The sequence below is a fragment of the Primulina tabacum genome, chromosome 11 (assembly GCF_025594145.1).
Source record: "Primulina tabacum isolate GXHZ01 chromosome 11, ASM2559414v2, whole genome shotgun sequence".
NCBI classification, from domain to species: Eukaryota; Viridiplantae; Streptophyta; class Magnoliopsida; order Lamiales; family Gesneriaceae; genus Primulina; species Primulina tabacum.
Window position 1 is genome coordinate 38,002,220 of NC_134560.1, and position 21,400 is coordinate 38,023,619.

Genomic DNA, 21,400 nt, shown 5'->3' on the forward strand with positions numbered 1-21,400 from the left:
TTGATGCGTAGGCGATCACCCTTCCTTCCTGCATGAGCACGCATCCTAAACCTTCCTTAGATGTGTCACTGTAGATGGTAAAGTCCTTATTCTCTACAGGCAATATTAACACTGGTGTGGATGCGAGTTTCCCTTTCAATGTCTGGAAACTCTTCTCACAATTTTCATCCCAGATGAACTTAGAATTCTTCTGAGTGAGCTTCGTCAGTGGTACGGCTATGGAGGAGAACCCTTCGACAAACTTCCGATAGTAGCCTGCCAATCCAAGAAAGCTTCTGATATCGATGGCGTTCTTCGGTCTCGGCCATTCTGTGATTGATTGTACTTTCTTTGGATCCACTGACACTCCTGCTTTCGAAATTACATGTCCCAGGAAGGACACACTATTTAGCCAGAATTCACACTTGCTGAACTTAGCATAAAGCTTATTCTCTCTCAAAGTTTGCAGAGCAATGTGAAGGTGCTTTTCGTGGCTGGTCTCATCAGGGGAATAGACGAGAATGTCGTCGATGAACACCACTATGAACTGATCCAGGAATGGCTTGAACACTCTATTCATCAGATCCATGAATGCTGCCGGTGCGTTGGTCAGACCAAAAGGCATTACTGTGAATTCATAATGCCCATACCTGGTTCGAAAGACTGTCTTGGGGATATCTTCAGCCCTGACCTTCAACTGGTGATAACCTGTCCTCAGATCCAGTTTAGAAAAGATGGAGGCTCCTTTAAGCTGATCAAATAGATCGTCTATCCGAGGTAGAGGGTACCTGTTCTTGATTGTGATCTTGTTCACTTCTCTGTAGTCGATGCACAATCTCATACTCCCGTCTTTCTTCTTCACGAAGAGTACTGGAGCTCCTCCGGGGACACATCCGGTCGAATTTGCCTTTTATCTAGCAATTCTTGGAGTTGTTCTTTCAGCTCCTTGAGTTCAGCTGGTGCCATTCTGTAAGGTGCCTTAGAGATTGGTGCAGCACCGGGAACCAGATTGATCTCGAACTCCACTTCGCGATTCGGGACCGTCCCCGAGAGTTCTTCTGGAAACACATCTGGGAACTCTCTCACTATCGGGATGTCTTCCAGTTTCGGCTCGACTTCTTCTCTTACTTCACTGACCATTGCTAGGTAGATGTCTTCTCCTGGATTTCATGGCTCTCCAAGCTTGAGTTGCGGAAAGCAGTGACTTCCGTTCCTTGGACTTGCCATGATACACGACTTCTTCCTGATCTGGGGTTCGGAGTTTGACTCTCTTTCCCTTACAATCTACCATCGCATTGTTTCTGGCTAACCAATCCATCCCTAAGATGATGTCGAAGTCGACCATGATCAACTGTATCAAGTCGGCACTAAAAGTCTGACAACTAATACTGATTTTACAATCTCTGTGAATTTCGTGAGTTTCAATGGCCTTACTTGTAGGTGTGGCTATACGAAAGGGCTCATTTAATTTTTCGGGCTTATAGCCTAACTTCTTAGCAAATCTCTTAGACATAAAGGAATGGGTAGCACCACAGTCAAATAATGTATAAGCAGGCACTTGCTGAATAAGTATGGTACCTGACACGACTTCATTGGCGTTGTCTGCCTCCTCCTGAGTCATGGCAAAGACCCTGGCATTGGGTTTGTCCTCCTTTGATTTACTAGGGCCTGCTCCTGCATTTGGCCCAGTTCCTCTGTTCGGCCCTGCTGGTCGGTTGGCGACGGTAGGACACTCTGCAATTCTGTGCCCCGATTTTTCAAATCCAAAGCATACACCGCTGGCCCTTCGGCATTCCCCGGAGTGCTTGAAGCCGCAAGTTGGGCATGGCTTGAGTCCTTGATGGTTTTGGCGGGGAATTTCCTTAGGGAGGTCCACCTGACTGATTGGGCCTCTTGAACACTGGTTTTTCCCTGGGAAAGCTGGCTGACAGGGGGTCGCTTGTTCCTGTTTTCCCCTTCTCTTCGACGAATATCAGCTTCGGCTCAGATAGACGCACCCATCAGGTCTAAAAAGCTGGCAGGTTGGTAGACTGCTAGAGCTGATTGGATCCTGCTATTCAACCCCTTCTTAAAACGATGCAATTTCAGAACTTCATCCGCCATAATTGCTGGAGCATAAGATCCAAGGGCATTGAACTGAGAGGTGTACTCCACCACTGACATATCTGGAGCTTGACTGAAATTCTCAAACTCACTTAACTTCTGAAATCTGACTTCTGCCGGGTAGTACTGTTTCAGAAATGTTTCCCGGAAGATTCGCCATGTGACTGGTCCAGCAGCGGTCATGGCTGGCGAGACTGCTTCCCACCATTTAGCTGCCTTGTCTTCCAGGAAGGGCACTATCACGTCCACTTTTAGTGCATCCGGGACTTCCAATAGTCTCAACTGAGTTTCCACGCTTTTCAGCCAACTCTGGCTAACTTCAGGGTCAGCAGCTCCACTGAAGGTTGGACACCTGTTCTTGCGGAGGGATTCATAATGGAACTTTACTCCGTGCGGTGGTGGAGGTGGTGGTGGTTGATTGGCATTTGGGTTCACTAACCCTTGCAGTGTTGTCGCCAAGATTGTGGCTATGGCCATCAAGTCTGCTTGATTAAGATTGAACTGAGGTGGAGGTACGTTGCCTTCGTCGTTGGCATTGTTGTTGTTGTTAGCATATCGGGGATTGCAGGTTTTGTCTTGGTGGTCTACCGGCCATTTCCTACAAGTTAAACGCTTCTAAGAATTTGACGTGCATAACGACAAGATTGGATAAATGAGTTATGCTGGAACAACTGAAGTTAATAAGTAAACATAACTTGAATATAGATGGATGACTGAGATTAATAAATAATCATAATTTTATTAATTTTTGAATGTAAAGAAACAACTGAATGAACAAAGCGTACTGAATGGAAATAAATCATACTGACTGAAATAAAATAGCAACAATGGAAAGATAAACTCCTAGTAATAAGGAAAGGTCACTAAGAAACTCTAATCATCTATCTCTCCATCTCCTATGGCAGCTATAGGCTCATCGATCTCTATCGGCTCCTCCTCTTCCGGCTCCTCTTCTGGCTCCTCTTGCAGTAGCTCCACCATGTGGGTGAGCTGGGCATTCTCTGCATTAAGCTGGGCCACCTGCGTCTTCCACCCCTGAACGTCTGCCTCTGCCTCGTCCAACAGATCTATGGTACACTGGTGGCGCAGTTTGTACCCCCTCTTATTCTGCTTGATCTTGTTCTTCAGCGCTTCACCCTGTTGAGTCAGTTGATGGTTCACCTTGGCAATGCATCTTATAGCCTCACTTAAATTTTCCAGTCTCTTTTTGCTCCTGGCATTCAGCTGTTTTTCTTCCTCCAATTCTTTTCGGTACCAGTCGATATCTTCTTGCAGCTTTTTCTCTCGATACATCCATGTTATCTCCTTTTACCAACTCTCCTTGATAGATCGCCTTATTTAGTTGGACCCTTATGTCGTCCTTTTCCGTGGCTAGAGTCTGAATTTCTTGTCTCTTATCGCCTAACCGGGCTCGAAGTCGCTTAATCAGGCGCGACTGATTGTCAAGGGCAAGCTGCTTCATAAAAAAATGGCAGCTTGGGCACGGGTGCGGGGTCGCATAGGGGTAGATGGAAACATTTCCTGAAATCAAAAAAATGGAAATGCTCATAATCTGAAATAGATAGTATATAACAAGTGAGAATATGCAATATATATGAAATTTTCGAAATTTAAATAAATATATATTTTTTTCCAAAAATGGAAAGTTTGGAATTTGACATATGAGTTCGAAGCATATGTCGAGAGGATTCCAAAACAATTGACGGAATCGAATTCGGAATTTCCTACGAGAAGTTATAGGGTCTACGAATATTTCCTAAAACAGCAAAAACGACGTTTCGGAGGTCTAAACGGAGGAATTTCGCGATTTCAGCCTCTACCTCATGACTTTAGGGTGGTGAGTCTCGTTCGTTGGGCCGTTTTGGAGGGGATAGCATCGGCCTCGAGTTAAAATTCCACCGATGATTTTTTTTTTCGAAAATCGATTTTTCCACTCGGATTATGAACCTGGCGGCTCTGATACCACTTAAATGTCACGCCCAGAGACTCGGGATTGACACCGACGTTGTTTAACAATCACAAAATCGAAACAACAAGCCTTTCGTAGCACAGTATAAACCGAACCAATTTATATATCATAATTTCAATCCAAAGGAAACATTGTCTTTACAAAACCGAAATCTCAAAAAAACGACATAGTTTAATGCGGAAACATAAAACTGCATAATAATAATCTTAAACTTAATCTGATTTCTTGAGCATTCACCATCCCAGAACTGCTCAGACTCTTCCTCCTCAATTTCTTCTTCAAGTTTCTCTGGGAAGGGTTGTAAGTGGGGTGAGTATTTGGGAATACTCAGCAAGTGGGGGAATATCGAGCACAATAAAACAACATGCATAAATTTCGAAACACATCGACTTGCATACATACTTCATAAACATGCATAACATTTACCAGCCACTGTGATTTATCTAACTTTCTATGGTTTACTGACGTAAGTCCCTAATTTTTACTCCTCTAAGGGGGCGAGGCCGTATAGCGGTTACATCCCCCACCGCGTAAGGGTACGTCATGGTTGGGATTCCCACCCATATACAGTCGACTCCTCACAATGCTTAAAACCGAATGACACACCACAAGAAGGAGTAGGAAAAGAATTGTACTCGACTGTATTTTCAAAAACCGAAAAATTTCACATATGCATAACCGAAATTTTAAGATTTAAAAACAGCCCACTTACAGTGTTTGAGTGCTAGAAAAACGAAGATGCTTGGCTTCGGGATTTAGGTTGCTTCTCGCTCCTTGTCCGGGCAGCGCTTCGTTCGACTTTTAGGATAATGTTGGGACGATATTTGGGCAGAGTTTCGACTAGGGGATGCTGAAATTTTCGAGATTTCAGCAAGGGGAATTTCGAAAATCTGGAGTTGGGAATGAGTAGGGATGATGGAGTATTTGTAGGTGGAGGGAGAGGGTCTAAATTTGGTACTCAAATGATACCATAATTCATGCCATATCTCACAAATTTGACTCTAAATCCTTGCCCAATTTCGAAAATTGAGTTATCTAGGTTGTGAGGTTTTTATTCCCTAATTCATTGCTCTTAATTTGGCTTACAATATGGTTGCATAGATGAGAAGGATTTTGAGCAACATTTGATGATTTGCTTCCAATTAATCATGTATCTACCCATCACAATAATTAATCATATAATCTTGTAGGATTTTCGAAAATTGCTTGTAATATAATGCCTCAATCTTCTAGATTTTTAGGATATATTAATCTTGCAAATCCCCTTTCCAAAATTTCGAAATTTGCATGCCTTGGTCCTAATTGGATTGACTTGATAATTAAGGTTCCAACAATAAATCAAATCTTACCAATCTCCTTATAGTTATTAATTGCATGCTAAAAATCGGTTCTTAGAGATACTATTGGTATAATTAATTAGCATTAAGGTAATTTATTGCCGTACTAAAAATAATTTATTTTCTTTGCTCGACCGTGCAATGACTTGGGAAATATTTTGTGCATGTATAACAGCAATTTGCCAATTTATGGAGAAAAAACATTTTCAATAATGGGGTATTAGTTTATTATTTTCCAATAAAATAAATTTGACAAAACAATCCACTTGTGGAAACTAACATGTAAGTTAGAGAAAATGAAATATATATCACTTTCCCATGCTCAAAATACCGCATATTGCAAATGGAATTTTAATTTTCAATGCATAAAAACTAACGAGATCGTATCACGCCTCAATTTTATGAGATGGATCTCTGACTCGACTCATATCATGAAAAAACATTTCTTAATTTTTATGTTAAAAATATTATATTTCATTACAGAAATGCATCTAGTCGACCGTCTCACGGATATAAATTTGCGAGACCGTCTCACAAGAGACTTACTATTTTAAATAAATTCCATATATTTTTTATGAGGGTGAAATTCTTGACCACTACCTTTTGGTGTCACCTGGATAAATTTAAAAAAAATGTTAAATAATTAATGGTGGAGAATAATTTAATGAGCTTAAAATTAAAACCAGTGGCGTATGAGTGAATAACAGTGATCCAAAAGATACGCGATTGTCAATTTTCATTCATTTGATTAACTAATTCTTGCATGTGTACATTTTTAGTTCATTAAAAATATAAAACTGAAATTTGAAATTAGATTATTGAATTGAGAAAAAACGATGACATTGTGGTGATACAGTTCAGTCCTCTGCTAATTAACTACTTGGAGGAAGCTTTCCTTGGAGAAACGATGAAAACAAGACAAGTGCACGCTCGGGCTGGTAACTTGGTACAAAATGTCCAGCTCCACGAATTGTCACAAATGTTACATTATGGTATTCTACCACATAACCTCCCACCTGATAAGTAACAAATAAATAATATTATATCGGAATTAATCTATCGTCATCATTTCAACATATCTAGAACGAGTAGTTCTCCTGTGAGACGGTCTCATGGATTTTGAAAAGTAATACTTTAAGCATAAAAAAATATTATTATTTCATGAGTTGAGTCAGCTTATGATCAAACAAATATTTCTATATTTTATATCTTTACCTATGTTTCGTTAAATGAGATAATAAAGTATGAGATAACAAAATCTTAACATAATTATTATAAAACTTGAGCCGGATTCTAGATAAAACAAAGATAAAAAAAATTAAGAAACAATACCAAAATATGTTCATTTTTTTTGCCTTACCTCGCCTTGGTTGTACCATGGATACCAAGGAGTCTTGACTGATGACCCGAGCCTCGGCATGGAGTACCTAGTGGCTGTAACTGGTATCACAAGGTCTACATCCCCACTGCAGCCCGAATTCAAATCATGTTACTTAATTAATTTGTGAATTTTATATATAATTAATAATACAAATTGATTAGTTATCTTAAATTGCAAATTATTCTCGATAAATATAGACCATAAGCATTTCACAATCTTTAATTTTTTTAAAACATTGTGTAGCGACCATGGCCGTAAGTTGGTCTAACATGAGCCCCAGCTCATACACATGCACCAATACTAGTCATGGGCCGTAGGTTGGTCCAGCATAAGCTGTAACGTTTGCTCATGCACTGTCACTCGTAGAATATTTCATCCCTAGAAAGTGGTTTCTTTCGCTTCCTCCAACACTCGAACCCAAGACATTCAGACTTAAGTACCTAGATTCTTAAAGAGTTGGTACCAATTGAGCTACAGATATCAAGAAGGTATATGTTCTTTTTAAGAGCTCATCACATAGGAACTCTGAACTTAAGGTGCTTGACTTTGAGCAATTCTATGATTTTTCTTAGGATGCGTGTGAGTGAGGATATAAGCACACTGGAAAGACTCGTCTTGTTACAGTGGAGACAGTCATCGAATCTGGAGTTTTACACATTGAATGTATGTTATCTAAGTCAATGAGTACATATCCCAAGGAACATGATGAATATTCAAGTAATAGAGTGATTCATACATAAAATTTGAACTTTTTGTTTAGGCTATATCACATATACACATGCAAGAAAAATATATCACTTAATTTTGTACCTATAGATCCAAACTCTAAGGCCATTAGCCATCAATTCCTTAATGATTGGTAATATTGTGGAAGGGATTCCCTGCCAGTGAGAATTTACGTAGTAGCTGCATCAAAACAAAAAACAAAAAAAAAATCAAGTTACATAGCTTTAATACTTAAATTTAGACTAAAAATATTTTGAGTCATCAACTATAGTACTTGCAGTCAGCCCAGGGTCCCGAAACTCCAGTGACATTGGCATGAAGAGCCTTCTGCACTTCAGGAGTATTCAAGTACACAGAGACATAGTTATCTGAGCATGGATCAAATCCAGATACCTGTTTTCCAGTTTTATTGCAAAAAAAAGTTAGTAATATTGTTTTGTAACACGAAATAAATAACGCATATGAATTAGCATATACCGGGGTAGATTTTGAAGATGAAGAGCACAACGGAGCGTAAATGTTATAAGGGTAGATGTTGCCTGCAGCATCATAAGCTTGATGCACATAGTCTTGACAGACTTGTGTGACATTGGCGCCATACGACATATTACAGTTTTCTATAAAGCCCTGGTGAATCTCATCGGATATGAGGGCGTGTGTCCATAGGAAATCAAACTGGCCTTTTGATGCATCTTCACTGTCAATTAATGCATTCCCAGTCTGAAAACAATCACATTATGTAAGATTCTTGAAATATTTTATGTTTTCTTTTTTATTTTTCTTTTTTTACTGAAAATGTGCTTCTCAATCATACTTACTGCAATCCCTTTTAAGTTTATGACAGTTTGGTTTGTGATTTTGTTGTTTTTAAGAATTAAATCAGCAAGCTGAGGCACGTAATGACCAGCATAACTTTCTCCAGTTATGTAGAAATCTCGGGTTTTATACTCAGGGAACCTTTCTAACCAGTTGATTAAAAATGTGTAAGAATCTGCTGCTGTTTTTTTGTCTCCTGTTATATAATCAGATGATGTATTCGAGTACGAGAATCCAACTCCAGCAGGAGATTCCAAGAATATGATATTTGCCACTGCATAAAACTTGTTCGAATTATAGTGAATTATACAAAAACCAGAAATTGAAAGGAGAATATTGAATGCTTACAATTGTTCCAAGCATTTTTGTTATACCATAAAGTTTTCCCATCTGGATTTACACGGAACGGTCCAAGTTCTGTCATTGCTCCGGCTCCTATAGAAGAGCATCCAGGCCCTGTAATTTCAAGATTTAATTCTCAGTTTATTATAAGGAAAAAAAAAAAAGAGCGAGTCCAAAGCTTTGAACTTCTACAAGTTACTGTTCCATCAACCTCCATTTAGCCACAACACTAAAGGCTTGGTAGACGAGTCTTCAGACTCTGTTAACCAATAAAACAGTGCTCGCCCTGCAGTAGGATCGACCGTCACATAACCCGAATACTGAGAAAAGTTCACTGCCGGTTGACCAGGCAACGCTAGTATTCGATCTGCATCCTTTAGTCCCTCCTGAGGTGCCACATATATCGGTGAATATTCAGTAGAAACATCTTCAACATCGTAATTTTCGGAGACTTTTGCCCTTCCAAAGTTGATGAACGCTTCAACCAAGTTTCGTTGTACCCCGCCTGAGCATTGCACCGAAGAAGCCGATAGATACAGAAAAGATAGGAAAACAACGAAAGCCCCTTTCATTTTTCTGTGAGACGACCACAACAGAAGTCTTGTTTCATTTATATGTATGTTTTTTCGGGCATTTATTCAACAAGAATATCATTGTTGGACTTACCTTTGATTGGTATTATCAATGTTTTATTACACCTGGACTTGGAGACGACAGCAGGCGGGCCGCTCTCTCCAAATAAATCAATTATTACATGTAACTTTCGCTAAAAATGTAAGTTTTGTCCCGGAATCAGGCCTGCAATTGCAAAGTTTCTTTTACATATTTGTATACTGCCTTTGGAAAGTACTACTGAGGACATTCGGAAACTATAGACAGAAGATCAAAGAGTGTGATAAACAATGGAACCATGGCCGGCTTGGTCGTTTATTGTCCAGATATTATTTTAAACAAAATTTAATTATAGAGCAGATTCTTTTTTTTAATGATTACATATATTTTGTGTGTATATATATTCTAAATTAGTTTTTGAATTATGTGAATATATGCATATTTTTTCATATTTTTATGATATTATTACTTAAATCTAAAAATAACATTTAGTTACTTTTGAAATATTAATATGTTTACCTAAATATTAGGAGGTATCCTATTAACTTTTTTTAAAGGAAGAAAATACGGTTATATTTTGAATACTATCTTGAATTGTTTTTGTCTCCCTAATAAAATATCTATTTGCGCATCCCTTATCTCGAGAGAGTTTTTGTCTAATATATTATCTGCTCTTGAATTTTCATGTATTTTCTCATAATTTTTATGTCAAGTAATTATATCAATAATTTTAAAATTAATATATATACATCACTTCTATTTCACTCTATTTTTTTCTAGTTTTTTCTATTCATTATACTAAACCAAAAAATAAATGGAGTTAGACCTGAAACGTGAACGGCTCAAATAAACAAAATAAGAAGATCGTGGGAAAAACACGCAAGCATCAAAGAGATTAATCAAAATCAAATCCGAGGACGAAAAAGAAACATAAAAATAAGATAAAATGATATGATTGTTGGATACATAGATTTTTATATTACTAATGATAAAGTTAACTTTTTTGTACAAAATTTGCATCAGGAGGTTGCATTTATATGCATTAGATTTTGTCATATTTCTCGTGTCTAATATATGAGTGGGTCTTATGTGAGACCTGTCTTACGGATATTAATTTGTGAGACGGGTCAACCCTATCCATATTCACAATAAAAAGTAATATTTTTTCATGGATGACCCAATATAAGAGATCCGTCTCACAAATACGACACGTGAGACCGTCTCACACAAGTTTTTGCTCTAATATATGTCTTCTTATTATTTTAGTTTGTGTATTAAATGACATATTGTAGGTAAATTATATATCACAAATTTTTAAATTTCCGTAATTATCTGACTACAATGATTTATATTAATTCATTTCAAAATATTTTTAATTAACACATTTAATTAGCAGTAAAAAGTTTAAAAATCATATTTTAATTATATTCAGATATGTGATATTTTAAAAAAAAATTTATTGTTTTTTATGCATGTTCTTCTTCTTATTATTCTTATAACGTAGATATATTCGTTCATGTTTTTTATATTTTATATAATTTCATATGATGATTCAGGTGATTTGAATCAATCTTTTTATCAATTAATACAGATTCTCAACGCGATATTGTATTGTTGTTTGAAATGATAGAACTATGATTGTTCAAAATAATAGATAAGATGTGAAATAATAATTGTTACTGAATACTTTGTGAAAAATGTGCGTGTCTATATTGATTTGCAAATTTATGACCAATATTAATTAGTACACAAATTCATTATAAATCCACGTGCAATGAGTGTGCCTTACTACCAATTGACTATAAATGTATAAGAATATGTTGTTTTTTGTATCCTGTTTTATAGTCGGATGATGTATTTCGAGCACGAGAATCCAACTCCAGCAGGAGATTCCAAGAATATGATATTTGCCACCGCATAAAATTTGTTCATATCTTAGTGAAAAACATTAACAAGAATGCTTTTATCTTTCGAGAGTTGATTGATGCTTCAAGAACGTCTCGTTCTTGACCACCAAAGCCGATAGATACAGAACATAGGAAAACAATAAAAGCCACTTTCATATTTGCTAACAAACCACACAGTAGAAATCTTAATTCATTTATATGCACGTCGCTTGGTCATTTCTTGATCAAGAATATCATCATTGGACTTGCCTTTCATTGGTGTTATCAATTGTTTTAGGACAAAAAGAGACGACAGCAGGAAGGTAGCCCGTCCCAAATAAAATAAAAAAATTTTATGCAAGTGCAACTTTCTTTAAAAGTGCAAGTTTTGTCGCATAATATACATCAAGTTTCCCTTCTTGATCCGGGCCTGCCATTGTTAATCTGAAGAGTGACTATTTTTGCCGGTTATCGTCCAGTTGGTACTTGTTTCAATGATATAATTACCAAAATGGATCCGAAATCTCGGAAAACTCACCCATGAAAACACCCCAGAACACATATATAAGCGACGATGTTTTTTGTACCATTTTGTCACGTCCAGGGCCACGAGACGAGTCCATGAGGAACATTCTAAATATTTGCTCCTCACCAATGAGTTCGAGTATTTCATTAAACAATAAATATGAGAAAAACTTGCCATGAGACTAGCAAGTGTATTGAGAGTGTATACATGAGATTGAGTTTATCATCTAGAGACTATTATTTAAGAATTAGTTTAACTGTTTAATAAAATGAGGGGGTTTGATTTTCAATTTAAAAAATCGAATTAGTATATAAAAATGCAATTTTAAAAGTAAAGTAGATAAAAAAAAAATTCGAAAGAATTTTAACAAATGAAAAGCAAATATTAAAGAATGACTAAAGTACACATCGGTATATAATTTTTGTTATGTTAGCAAATTAAGTCCAAATAATCGAATCAAACCAAAAGATGCTTTAATTCACCTACCTTGTATTCTATGTATTTGATACTTACATCTCTCGTCGTGTCGTGTTATAATTTTTGTATCTGATAAGAAATGTAAGTGTCAAATACATAAATCACATGGAAAATGAATGCAAAAACAGAATTTAATTAGATAAAACCAGGTTCATGAAGCATGAGTTTTTTAGTTCTCACCAACACCATACAAACAAATCGACCAATAGTTGTTATTTGTTATTTTTAAAAAAAAGGAAAGTTGCAAAACAAATTTTGAAAGTTGTAATTTTGATCATTTGCATCAACAAATTTCAATTGGCATATATCTTTTAATTTTTGATAATTTTAGTCTAAGTAATGTAGGTGTCATGCTAATTAATATATATTGCTCAGTGGTAAAAAATTTCCATATCTGTTCCCTTAATAAGGCCATCTCTCACCCCAAAGGGGGCTCTAAATTTTTAATTATTAATTTTTTAATATTATTTATGTTAATTTTTAATAATTAAGAAACAATTTGATTTAATGATTTATAAATAATATAATTTGATACAAAAACAAAAAATTAAGATAATAATACAATTCATAACAAAATTGAAACACATAATTGAAATATAAATGCAACTTGAAACACATAATTCAAATACAAATGCAAATACAAAGACAATAATTGAAAGGAAAATACATTTAAAAAATAAACAAACTAGATAATCAATAATCTAGTAAATTCGATCCAGGTCCTCCAAAATCACCCAAATTTTTTCCAAACGTGTCAACATCTTGTTGTATGTGTCTTTCTCTTTTTTGCATAATTTTGCTCGTTCAATTCGAACTATTTCACGCATTTTTGGATTGCTAATTGTGCATAAATCCCTTTACAGAACTCTATTCTCCTTTTCAAGGGCAGCCAATGTCATTTCTTGTTATCGAGTTTCAATTTTCTTTCGTTGATTTTCTAATTTCAATTTATCATTTTGCAATTTTAGCATTTGAATATCATAATGTTGTTGAAGTTCAGTGGAGCCTTTTTTTAGTATAATCATAAGATTGTGATGTCGTTGTTTCATCGTAGAAAATAATTCTAAAATGTTGTCATCTTTTTTATCTTTAATTTAGCATTTTTAACTCCTATAGATCGCTCGATGAAGTGTCACCTGCATTTTCATCACTGCTTAAATTACTTGAAAATGTATGCAATACAGGAGAACCTGATATTGGAGTCTCTGGTGTCTGAGTTTCTGAATGTGACGAATCCAAGTTTGTGACATGAATTTTAGGTTATGGGCTCGATGGATTGATTTCACTAGAGGATTTTTCAATATCTTTCATAATAGGCCATACACGATCAAATTTGAATCCTTTACTATAATTAGGATCTTGCATGAACAAATCTTTTGGTCTATTCAACTGCACAAAAATACACAACTCGTATAAGAGTTTAAACTAGTAAAGAAAATAATCTACATAAAAAATACTTACAATATCATCTTCAGATGCACCATTTGGTTTGAGAGTTTCAATTTGGCGAATGCATCATCTTAATCTTCCAACGTGAAGGAGTATAACTTTGACGCGGACACTGCAGTGATATTTTGTTACGTACTTGTAGAGAGTTTGGTTCGGTGATGTTGTAAGATTCTTCGACACGAGCTCAAAACTTGTCTTTGGATTGGTTGATAGCTATGATAGGATTTTGTGTTATGTAAAGATATACATGACGTAGAATCATGTCCTCTTCAATGTTGTAATAAGCAGTTCTAGCATTGGATTCCATTAGCTTGCTTGGAAAAGATAATAAGATTGAGATTGTAGGTGTCATGATTTTATGATCTGGATATAGTTTATTTATACTGAAAAGACGATAAGATTGTAATCTCATCAAAGGATCAAGATTACATGTAATATGATCTAACGGTCCGTTTTTTAGATAAAAATCTAATCAAACAGTCATGATCTAGACAGAAATCTAATCTTACGATTCTGATGTAGATAAGAATGTAATTCATCCAACAGACATGATCTAGATAGAAAATCTAATCCAATAGTCCTAATGTAGATAGGAATAGAATCCATTCAATGGTCATGATCTAACTGATTACAATATTTTGATATGACATGCATATTTTTGTAAGCTCGTATACAATAATGACGTTAATGTTTTGGAGGCGTCCGATCTATTCTCCAACCTTGCACAAAGTATTGCACTTACCGCTCATTATAGAATTAGACAAAAAGAATATGATATGGGATATTAATTAGCTGATGGTATTTATCCGAAATAGTCAACTATTGTGCAAAGTATTCATGATACAAGGTGTCATGCCCCGGGACGGGGGTTGGTTGACACCGGCGTTGCTCTCAAATTTACATTCGAAAACAACAAGCCTCAGATGTACAAAATTCAGAAACCAGTCTTTTATTCATAAATACAGAATATTTCAATGTTTTACAGCGGAAACGTAAAACAAAATATAACAACGTCTTAACAAATGCAGCGGAATAAACATAAACTAGAACTGATAAACATCGGTCTTCTTCACCAGCCCCAGAATTGAATCTGCTCTTCTTCTTCTAACTTTTCTTCCTCGTTCTTATCTGAGATGGGTTCGGTGGGTGAGTGATATGGTTGTCACTCAGTAAGCAGGGGCGGGAATAACTCCCAGTTTTCGAAATCATTTTCAACAGAAACAGTAATACAATAATATACAGAAAACTCTCACTTTCGGAACAGAAATCAGAATTCAGAAATCACATGTTGCAGAACAGAAATCAGAATTAGTAAGCACTGAGCACGTTAGTGAATTTTATGGCTAAACTGATATCAGTCCCCTATATGTTCTCTCCTCTAAGGGGTGAGGCCAGAATCAGAATCAGAATTCAGAAATGTTCAGAATATATATTCCTACCATTAGTTCACTAGGGAGTTTCAGTGCTTCAAAATCATATATCAGGAATCAAACATACAGAAGCTGTGCTTTAAAACAGAATTATCAACTGATTTCAAGATATTTATATGTAAGCCCACTTACCGAAATTTGCGAGATTTTCGGTTGAAGTCTACTGGAAATCTGGATGCTCTCGCTACTGGATTTTACAGCTCGAACAAGGCAATCTCTTAGCTCGAAAATTTAAGTAATAATCTCAAGATTTGTGTAACACCAATTTCAGAAACTTGAGGGTATTATTAATAGGTAAATTTCTGATTGTTAGCCTCTCAAATAAATGGCCATAATCTGCCATTAACAGCCTTTATTCCATGTTAAATGCTTCAGTTACAACTCGTAAGCTGAATCAGTCACGGTCTGCTGGAAATCTTGCTCTTCTGCTGCTGGATTTTATCTGTTGTCTGCTGCTGGATTCTAATCTGCTGGAAAAGTACCAGCTTCTGAAATATTATCTTCTGCTGAAAAGTTTGCATTGCTACTGAAATGCTGGAAATTCGGGATTCTCACATCCCTTCCTCCTTATGAAAAGTTTCGTCCTCGAAACTTGGCTATACATATCCTCAAAGATGTAAGGGTATTGTTCTCGCATCTTTTCTTCCAACTCCCAAGTAGCTTCTCTTTCTGTGTGATTGGACCATTGTACTTTGACATATGGAATAGTTCGTCGCCTCAGTACTTGGTCTTTGTTATCCACAATACGAATCGGAATTTCTTCATACTTCAATTCTTCATTCAAATTGCCCTCGACCAGAAGTGGTCCGGCTTTAAGAACATGACTTGGATCGGAAATATATCTTCTTAGTTGCGATACGTGGAAAACATTGTGGATCCTTGACATATCGGGTGGAAGTGCTAATCTGTAAGCAAGTGTTCCCACTTTCTCAAGAATCTCAAATGGTCCGACGTATCTGGGATTCAGTTTCCCAGCCTTATTGAATCGGATTACACCCTTCATGGGTGACACTTTCACATATGCCTTCTCTCCAACTTCAAATTCCACAGATCTTCTTTTCAGGTCGGCCCACCTTTTCTGTCGATCTTGTGCAGCTTTTAATCTTTATTTGATCAAAGCAACTTTATCTACTGTTTCTTGGATCAGTTCGGGTCCAACGATGGCTTTTTCCCCGACTTCATCCCAATATAGTGGTGATTGACATTTTCGTCCATACAAAGCTTCGTATGGTGCCATTCGAATGCTGCTGTGGTAACTATTATTGTATGCGAACTCGATTAAGGGCAGATGTTCGCTCCAATTACCACTGAAGTTTAGAGCACATGCTCTCAACATATCTTCTAGAGTTTGAATTGTTATCTCTGTTTGGCCATCAGTTTGAGGGTGATAAGCCGTACTAAGAGTAACCTTAGTCTCCATAGCTTGTTGAAAGCTCTTCCAAAATAGAGATGTAAATCTTGGATCTCTGTCTGATAGTATGCTAGCTAGTACTCCATGTAATAGCACGATCTCATTCTTGTACAAGGTGGCTAGCTTGTTCAAATTATAATTCATACGGACAGGTAAGAAATGCGCAGATTTTGTGAGTCTATCTACGATTACCCATATTCCATCATGACCTTGTCTCGACTTGGGTAAACCAACTACAAAATCCATGGAAATATGTTCCCACTTTCATTCCGGGATTTCTAATGGTTGAAGAAGTCCACCAGGTCTCTGGTGCTCTGATTTGACTTGCTGGCACACGTGACACTTGGAAATAAATGTCGCAACATCCTTTTTCATGCCACTCCACCAGAAATTCTTCTTCATGTCTCTGTACATCTTGGTACTGCCAGGATGTACTGAAAATTTTGACTTATGTGCTTCAGACATTACTTCTAGTCGAAGTTCATCAATGTCTGGTACGCACAATCGTCCTTTCATCCACAAGATTTATTTATTATCCATCTCAAAATCTAGTGATTTTCCTTCTTTAGCTTGCTCTTTCAGCTTCACTAAAGCGTAATTTCTATCTTGACTCATTTTGATGGCCTCTCAAAGGCATGGTTGTGCTAAAAGTGATGTCAGGATTATTTTGTTTATATCCTTCCGACTCAAAGCGTCAGCTACCTTGTTTGCTTTGCCTGGGTGGTAGCTTATCGTCAAGTCGTAGTCTTTCATGAGTTCAATCCACCGTCTCTGCCTCATGTTTAACTCTTTCTGAGTGAACAAGTACTTGAGGCTTTGGTGATCCGTGAAAATCTCACACTTGGCTCCATAAAGATAATGTCTCCAAATCTTTAGTGCAAATAGCACGGCTGCTAGCTCGAGGTCATGTGTTGGGTAATTCTGTTCATACGGCTTCAACTGTCTTGACGCGTATGCAATCACCCTTTCCTCTTGCATGAGTACACATCCTAAACCTCCTTTAGATACATCACTGTAGATGATGAAGTCTTTGCCTTCCATAGGTAATACCAACACTGGCGTGGAGGTAAGCTTTTTTTTCAAAGTCTCGAAGATGTGCTCACATTTTTCACTCCATTGAAACTTAGAGTTCTTCTGTGTGAGCTTGGTGAGAGGTATAGCTATTGAAGAGAATCCCTCAACAAATTTTCGATAATAGCCTGCTAGTCCCAAGAAGCTTCGAATTTCTGTCACATTCTTTGGTCTAGGCCAATCTGAGATTGCCTCTACTTTCTTAGGATCCATCGATACTCCTGCTGCTGATATTATGTGCCCCAAGAATGTGACGCTCTCTAGCCAAAATTCGCATTTCTTGAACTTGGCGTAAAGTTCCTTTTCTCTCAGCATTTGGAGGGTGAGACGAAGATGTTCCTTGTGATCTTCCTCACTTAACGAATATACTAGAATATCTTCGATGAATACCACAACAAACTTGTCAAGAAAAGGCTTGAATACCCTGTTCATGAGACCCATGAATACTGCCGGAGTGTTTGTTAATCCGAACGGCATCACCATGAACTCATAGTGTCCATACCTTGTTCGGAAGGCTGTCTTCGGAATATTGTTTGTTTTGACCTTCAGTTGGTGGTAACCTGACCTTAAGTCGAGCTTGGAAAATACTGCAGCTCCTTTGAGTTGGTCAAACAGGTCATCTATCCTCGGAAGTAGGTATTTATTCTTGATTGTGATCTTATTCAGTTCTCTGTAATCGATACACAATCTCATGCTTCCATCCTTCTTCTGTACAAATAGGACAGGAGCTCCCCACGGAGATGCGCTTGGTCGGATTTGCTTCTTATCCAATAGTTCTTGAAGTTGCTCTTTGAGTTCTTTCAACCCTGCTGGGGCCATTCGGTACGGTGATTTTGAGATTGGCGTAGCATTGGGCATTAAATTAATCTCAAATTCCACTTCGCGATCGGGAAGTTCGCCAGGGAGTTCATCGGGAAAGACATCCGGAAATTCTCGTACTGTCGGAATCTCTTCTAGTGTAAGTGTGGTTTCTTTCTTTACCTCGCTTAACATAGCTAGGTAAACTTCTTCTCCAATTTTCATGGCTTTCCAAGTTTGAGAAACAGAAAGAAGAGTCTTTCATTCTTTTGTCTTACCATGAAATAAAAGTTTCTCTTGGTGTAGAGCTTGGATGGTTACCGAATTTCCATGACAGTCTACCAAAGCATGATTCTTGGCTAACCAATCCATTCCCAGAATTACATCAAATTCCACCATATTTAGTTGAATTAAGTGTGCCTTGAAACTCTGATTATCTATGAGAACACCCATATCTCGATATAGAGTGCGAGTTTCTAAAATTCGATTTGTAGGAGTTGCTACTCTATATGGTTCTTCTAAGTTATCAGCCTTAGCTCCTAACTTCTTGGCAAATCTCTTAGACATGAATGAATGTGTAGCACCACAATCAAATAACACATAAGCAGGTATATTATTGATTAGAATGATACCAGCTACGACATCATTTGAGTTGTCGACCTCTTCTTGAGTGATGGCATAAACTCGAGCATTTGGCTTGTTCTCCTTAGGCTTGTTTAGAGTTGTTCCACCTGCTGGATCATTCCTTGGATCTGGAAGAGGGCATTGAGCAATGCGATGGTCCATCTTTCCACAACGGAAACACGCTCCAGAATTCCTACGACATTCACCAGTAGGGGTGGGCGTCGGTCGGTTCGGTCCGGTTTTTCTCTACCATGGTTCGATTTTTCGGTTTTCGATTTTGAATATTTTTAGTCCAAAACCAAACCATTTTATTACGGTTCGGTTCAGTTTTTTCGTATTACGGTTCGGTTTAGACGGTCGGTTACATACGGTTTGCTAAAATTTTGTTAATAAATAAAATTATACGTCACTTTATGTCTCTAAAATCTAAATCATAGTATTTGTCAAACATTTGATTTGTGGGACTTAATCTTATATATATATATATAATAATAACATATATATATATAATGTGTTGTGTGCAAACATGTCATGCGAATATAATAACAATATATAACTAATTAACTATGTAAACACCGAAATGCTTGAAGCCAACTGAATATTCAGTAATGGGAAATATAACAAAGTGTCAACAAGATCGAATGGAACTCCACGTCTGAAAATCCCAAAACAGTTCGTATGGCCATCTCCTTCAAAATATTTGAACTTCCAATTCTCAAATTCCAAAATCCTGTTTAGCAAAAAAAAAAAAAACATTAAATTCATTACAATTATAAAGTGATTATGAATCACAATTTTGAAACAATAACTTAAACTTATTGAAATTAATTGCAAAGATCTTTCACAAAGTCATAAAAAAAATCCTTTTTTATGGAAAAAAACAATAAATTCATTACAACTAATAACAATAAGTGAAAATGCTTAAATCTAAAAATGCATTATCTTACCTTCCTATAATGATATTGATCCCAACCAGCCTTACTTCTACTTGTGTACCAGAAGATCCTGTAATTAAAAGTATCCTTTAGTATGAATAGTTCAGGGTTAGGTAGAACCTCACAAACAATAATTTTTTCAAACACAATAGCTTGGTGGAATTGTAGTATTAGTGTGAAATTGTAGTTCTGGACCAAATCTACACAAGGCATCTTCATCTTTCAAAATAAAATGGAAGCTTATTGGCTTAGCAGTTTAATGCACTAAATACAAGATACATTAAGTGAAATTTAACTTACAATATTTCATGGAAATGTTTATATATTGGTTATGCAAGAATCTCTTCCAATGCAAGAATCCCTTCCAATATTGATCAAATCTAAAAAAAAAGTAGAAAATTATTGCCAACATTAAATAACAAAATAATTTTAAAATAAAACATAAAAAATACACAAATTTATTACCAGATTCAATCTCTTCAAGATGATCCAAGTCTTCTTCTACTTTAATGGGAGAAGATTCTTTTCGGAACCAATCTTGAAGGCAAATGAGAGCTTGCACTAATCGAGGTGTTAATGAACTTCTAAATGAATCTAGAACACGTCCCCCGGTGCTAAAAGCACTTTCCGACGCCACAGTAGAAATAGGAATCGCTAACACATCACGAGCCATCTCAGCCAGAGTAGGAAATTTGGAAGAATTAACTTTCCACCAAAGCAAAATATCAAAATGTTCATTTGCAACATCAACATCTTCATCGAGATACCTATCTAACTCAGTCTTAGCATCCATATTTCACTTTCAGCCTTATGTCTCAAGTATTCTTGTTGTATTAGTGTTCTTTTATGAATATTTTCTATGTTTATACCCGATGGCTCAACTTTACTAGTGGATGATCCTTGAGACATTTTTGAAGTGACATTCCTATATCCTTCAAACAAAGAAGTCATATACAACTTTATTTCAACTCTTAATTGCTCCCCTTTCTCTTGCTCATACATCTTCGAAAGCACAAAAGCCACATAATCAAATTTGAAACGAGGATCAAGCACACATGCAATAAAAATTATCTTATTCATTTTTTCTGGAGCACCCCAATATTTGTCAAATTTAAATTTCATCCTTTTTGCCATCGTAGCCAAAACACTGTCATCATTCTCTGCCAACAACTTTAAAACACAAGAAAGCTCGCCAATTTCATGAAAGTGGATATTTGAAGTAACATATGATGAACCTGAAACTCTCAACGTAAGATTATAAAAGGCTTCAAGAAACTTCTCCATTTTTCTCACATTTTCCCAATCACCACTTGTCAATGCACCTACATCATTTCCATCTTCACAAACATGGGTAAGAAGATGATCCAACAATCCAGGATCATGAATACCATAACTTACAAAAGCATTTTCAAATTCCAAAGCAACTTTCAACATCAAGTAAGTAGAATTCCACCTATTAACAACATCCAAATACAATGACTTCTTACTTGTTATCTTTTCAAGTTCACAACAATCTTTGAATTTTTTA

General features: G+C 36.5%; 3 protein-coding genes across 3 annotated transcripts; all 3 read right to left on the reverse strand.

Moving 5' to 3' along the window:
* Nucleotides 1–1,108: 1,108 nt before the first annotated feature.
* LOC142519838 (uncharacterized) lies at nucleotides 1,109–2,559 on the reverse strand. Its single transcript, XM_075622858.1, has 2 exons — nucleotides 1,977–2,559; nucleotides 1,109–1,890 (listed from the first exon to the last, which is right to left on the reverse strand). The coding sequence occupies exons 1-2, from the start codon at nucleotides 2,557–2,559 to the stop codon at nucleotides 1,109–1,111; spliced, it is 1,365 nt and encodes a 454-aa protein (XP_075478973.1).
* A 3,701-nt stretch (nucleotides 2,560–6,260) lies between these two features.
* On the reverse strand, nucleotides 6,261–9,225 carry LOC142519839 (serine carboxypeptidase 1-like). Its single transcript, XM_075622859.1, has 8 exons — nucleotides 8,865–9,225; nucleotides 8,660–8,767; nucleotides 8,314–8,585; nucleotides 7,973–8,215; nucleotides 7,770–7,888; nucleotides 7,580–7,675; nucleotides 6,749–6,854; nucleotides 6,261–6,404 (listed from the first exon to the last, which is right to left on the reverse strand). Exons 1-8 carry the CDS (start codon nucleotides 9,223–9,225, stop codon nucleotides 6,261–6,263), a joined length of 1,449 nt encoding a protein of 482 aa, XP_075478974.1.
* A 10,314-nt stretch (nucleotides 9,226–19,539) lies between these two features.
* Nucleotides 19,540–20,856, reverse strand: LOC142519841 (zinc finger BED domain-containing protein RICESLEEPER 2-like). Its single transcript, XM_075622860.1, has 2 exons — nucleotides 20,338–20,856; nucleotides 19,540–19,667 (listed from the first exon to the last, which is right to left on the reverse strand). The coding sequence occupies exons 1-2, from the start codon at nucleotides 20,663–20,665 to the stop codon at nucleotides 19,540–19,542; spliced, it is 456 nt and encodes a 151-aa protein (XP_075478975.1). The 5' UTR covers nucleotides 20,666–20,856.
* Nucleotides 20,857–21,400: the final 544 nt, after the last annotated feature.

Bases quoted from the DNA above. Each gene is read 5' to 3' on its own strand.
- LOC142519838 (XM_075622858.1), bottom strand. From the start codon at position 2,559: ATGGCCATAGCCACAATCTTGGCGACAACACTGCAAGGGTTAGTGAAC. The intron at 1,891-1,976 runs GTGCGTCTATCT...CAGCTTTCCCAG, and splicing joins CAGCTTTTTAGACCTGATGG to GGAAAAACCAGTGTTCAAGA.
- LOC142519839 (XM_075622859.1), bottom strand. From the start codon at position 9,225: ATGAAAGGGGCTTTCGTTGTTTTCCTATCTTTTCTGTATCTATCGGCT. The intron at 8,768-8,864 runs GTTGATGGAACA...TTGAAATTACAG, and splicing joins AGTGTTGTGGCTAAATGGAG to GGCCTGGATGCTCTTCTATA. The intron at 7,889-7,972 runs GTATATGCTAAT...ACTGGAAAACAG, and splicing joins CATCTTCAAAATCTACCCCG to GTATCTGGATTTGATCCATG.
- LOC142519841 (XM_075622860.1), bottom strand. From the start codon at position 20,665: ATGGATGCTAAGACTGAGTTAGATAGGTATCTCGATGAAGATGTTGAT. The intron at 19,668-20,337 runs GTAATAAATTTG...TTTGCTAAACAG, and splicing joins TCTTGAAGAGATTGAATCTG to GATTTTGGAATTTGAGAATT.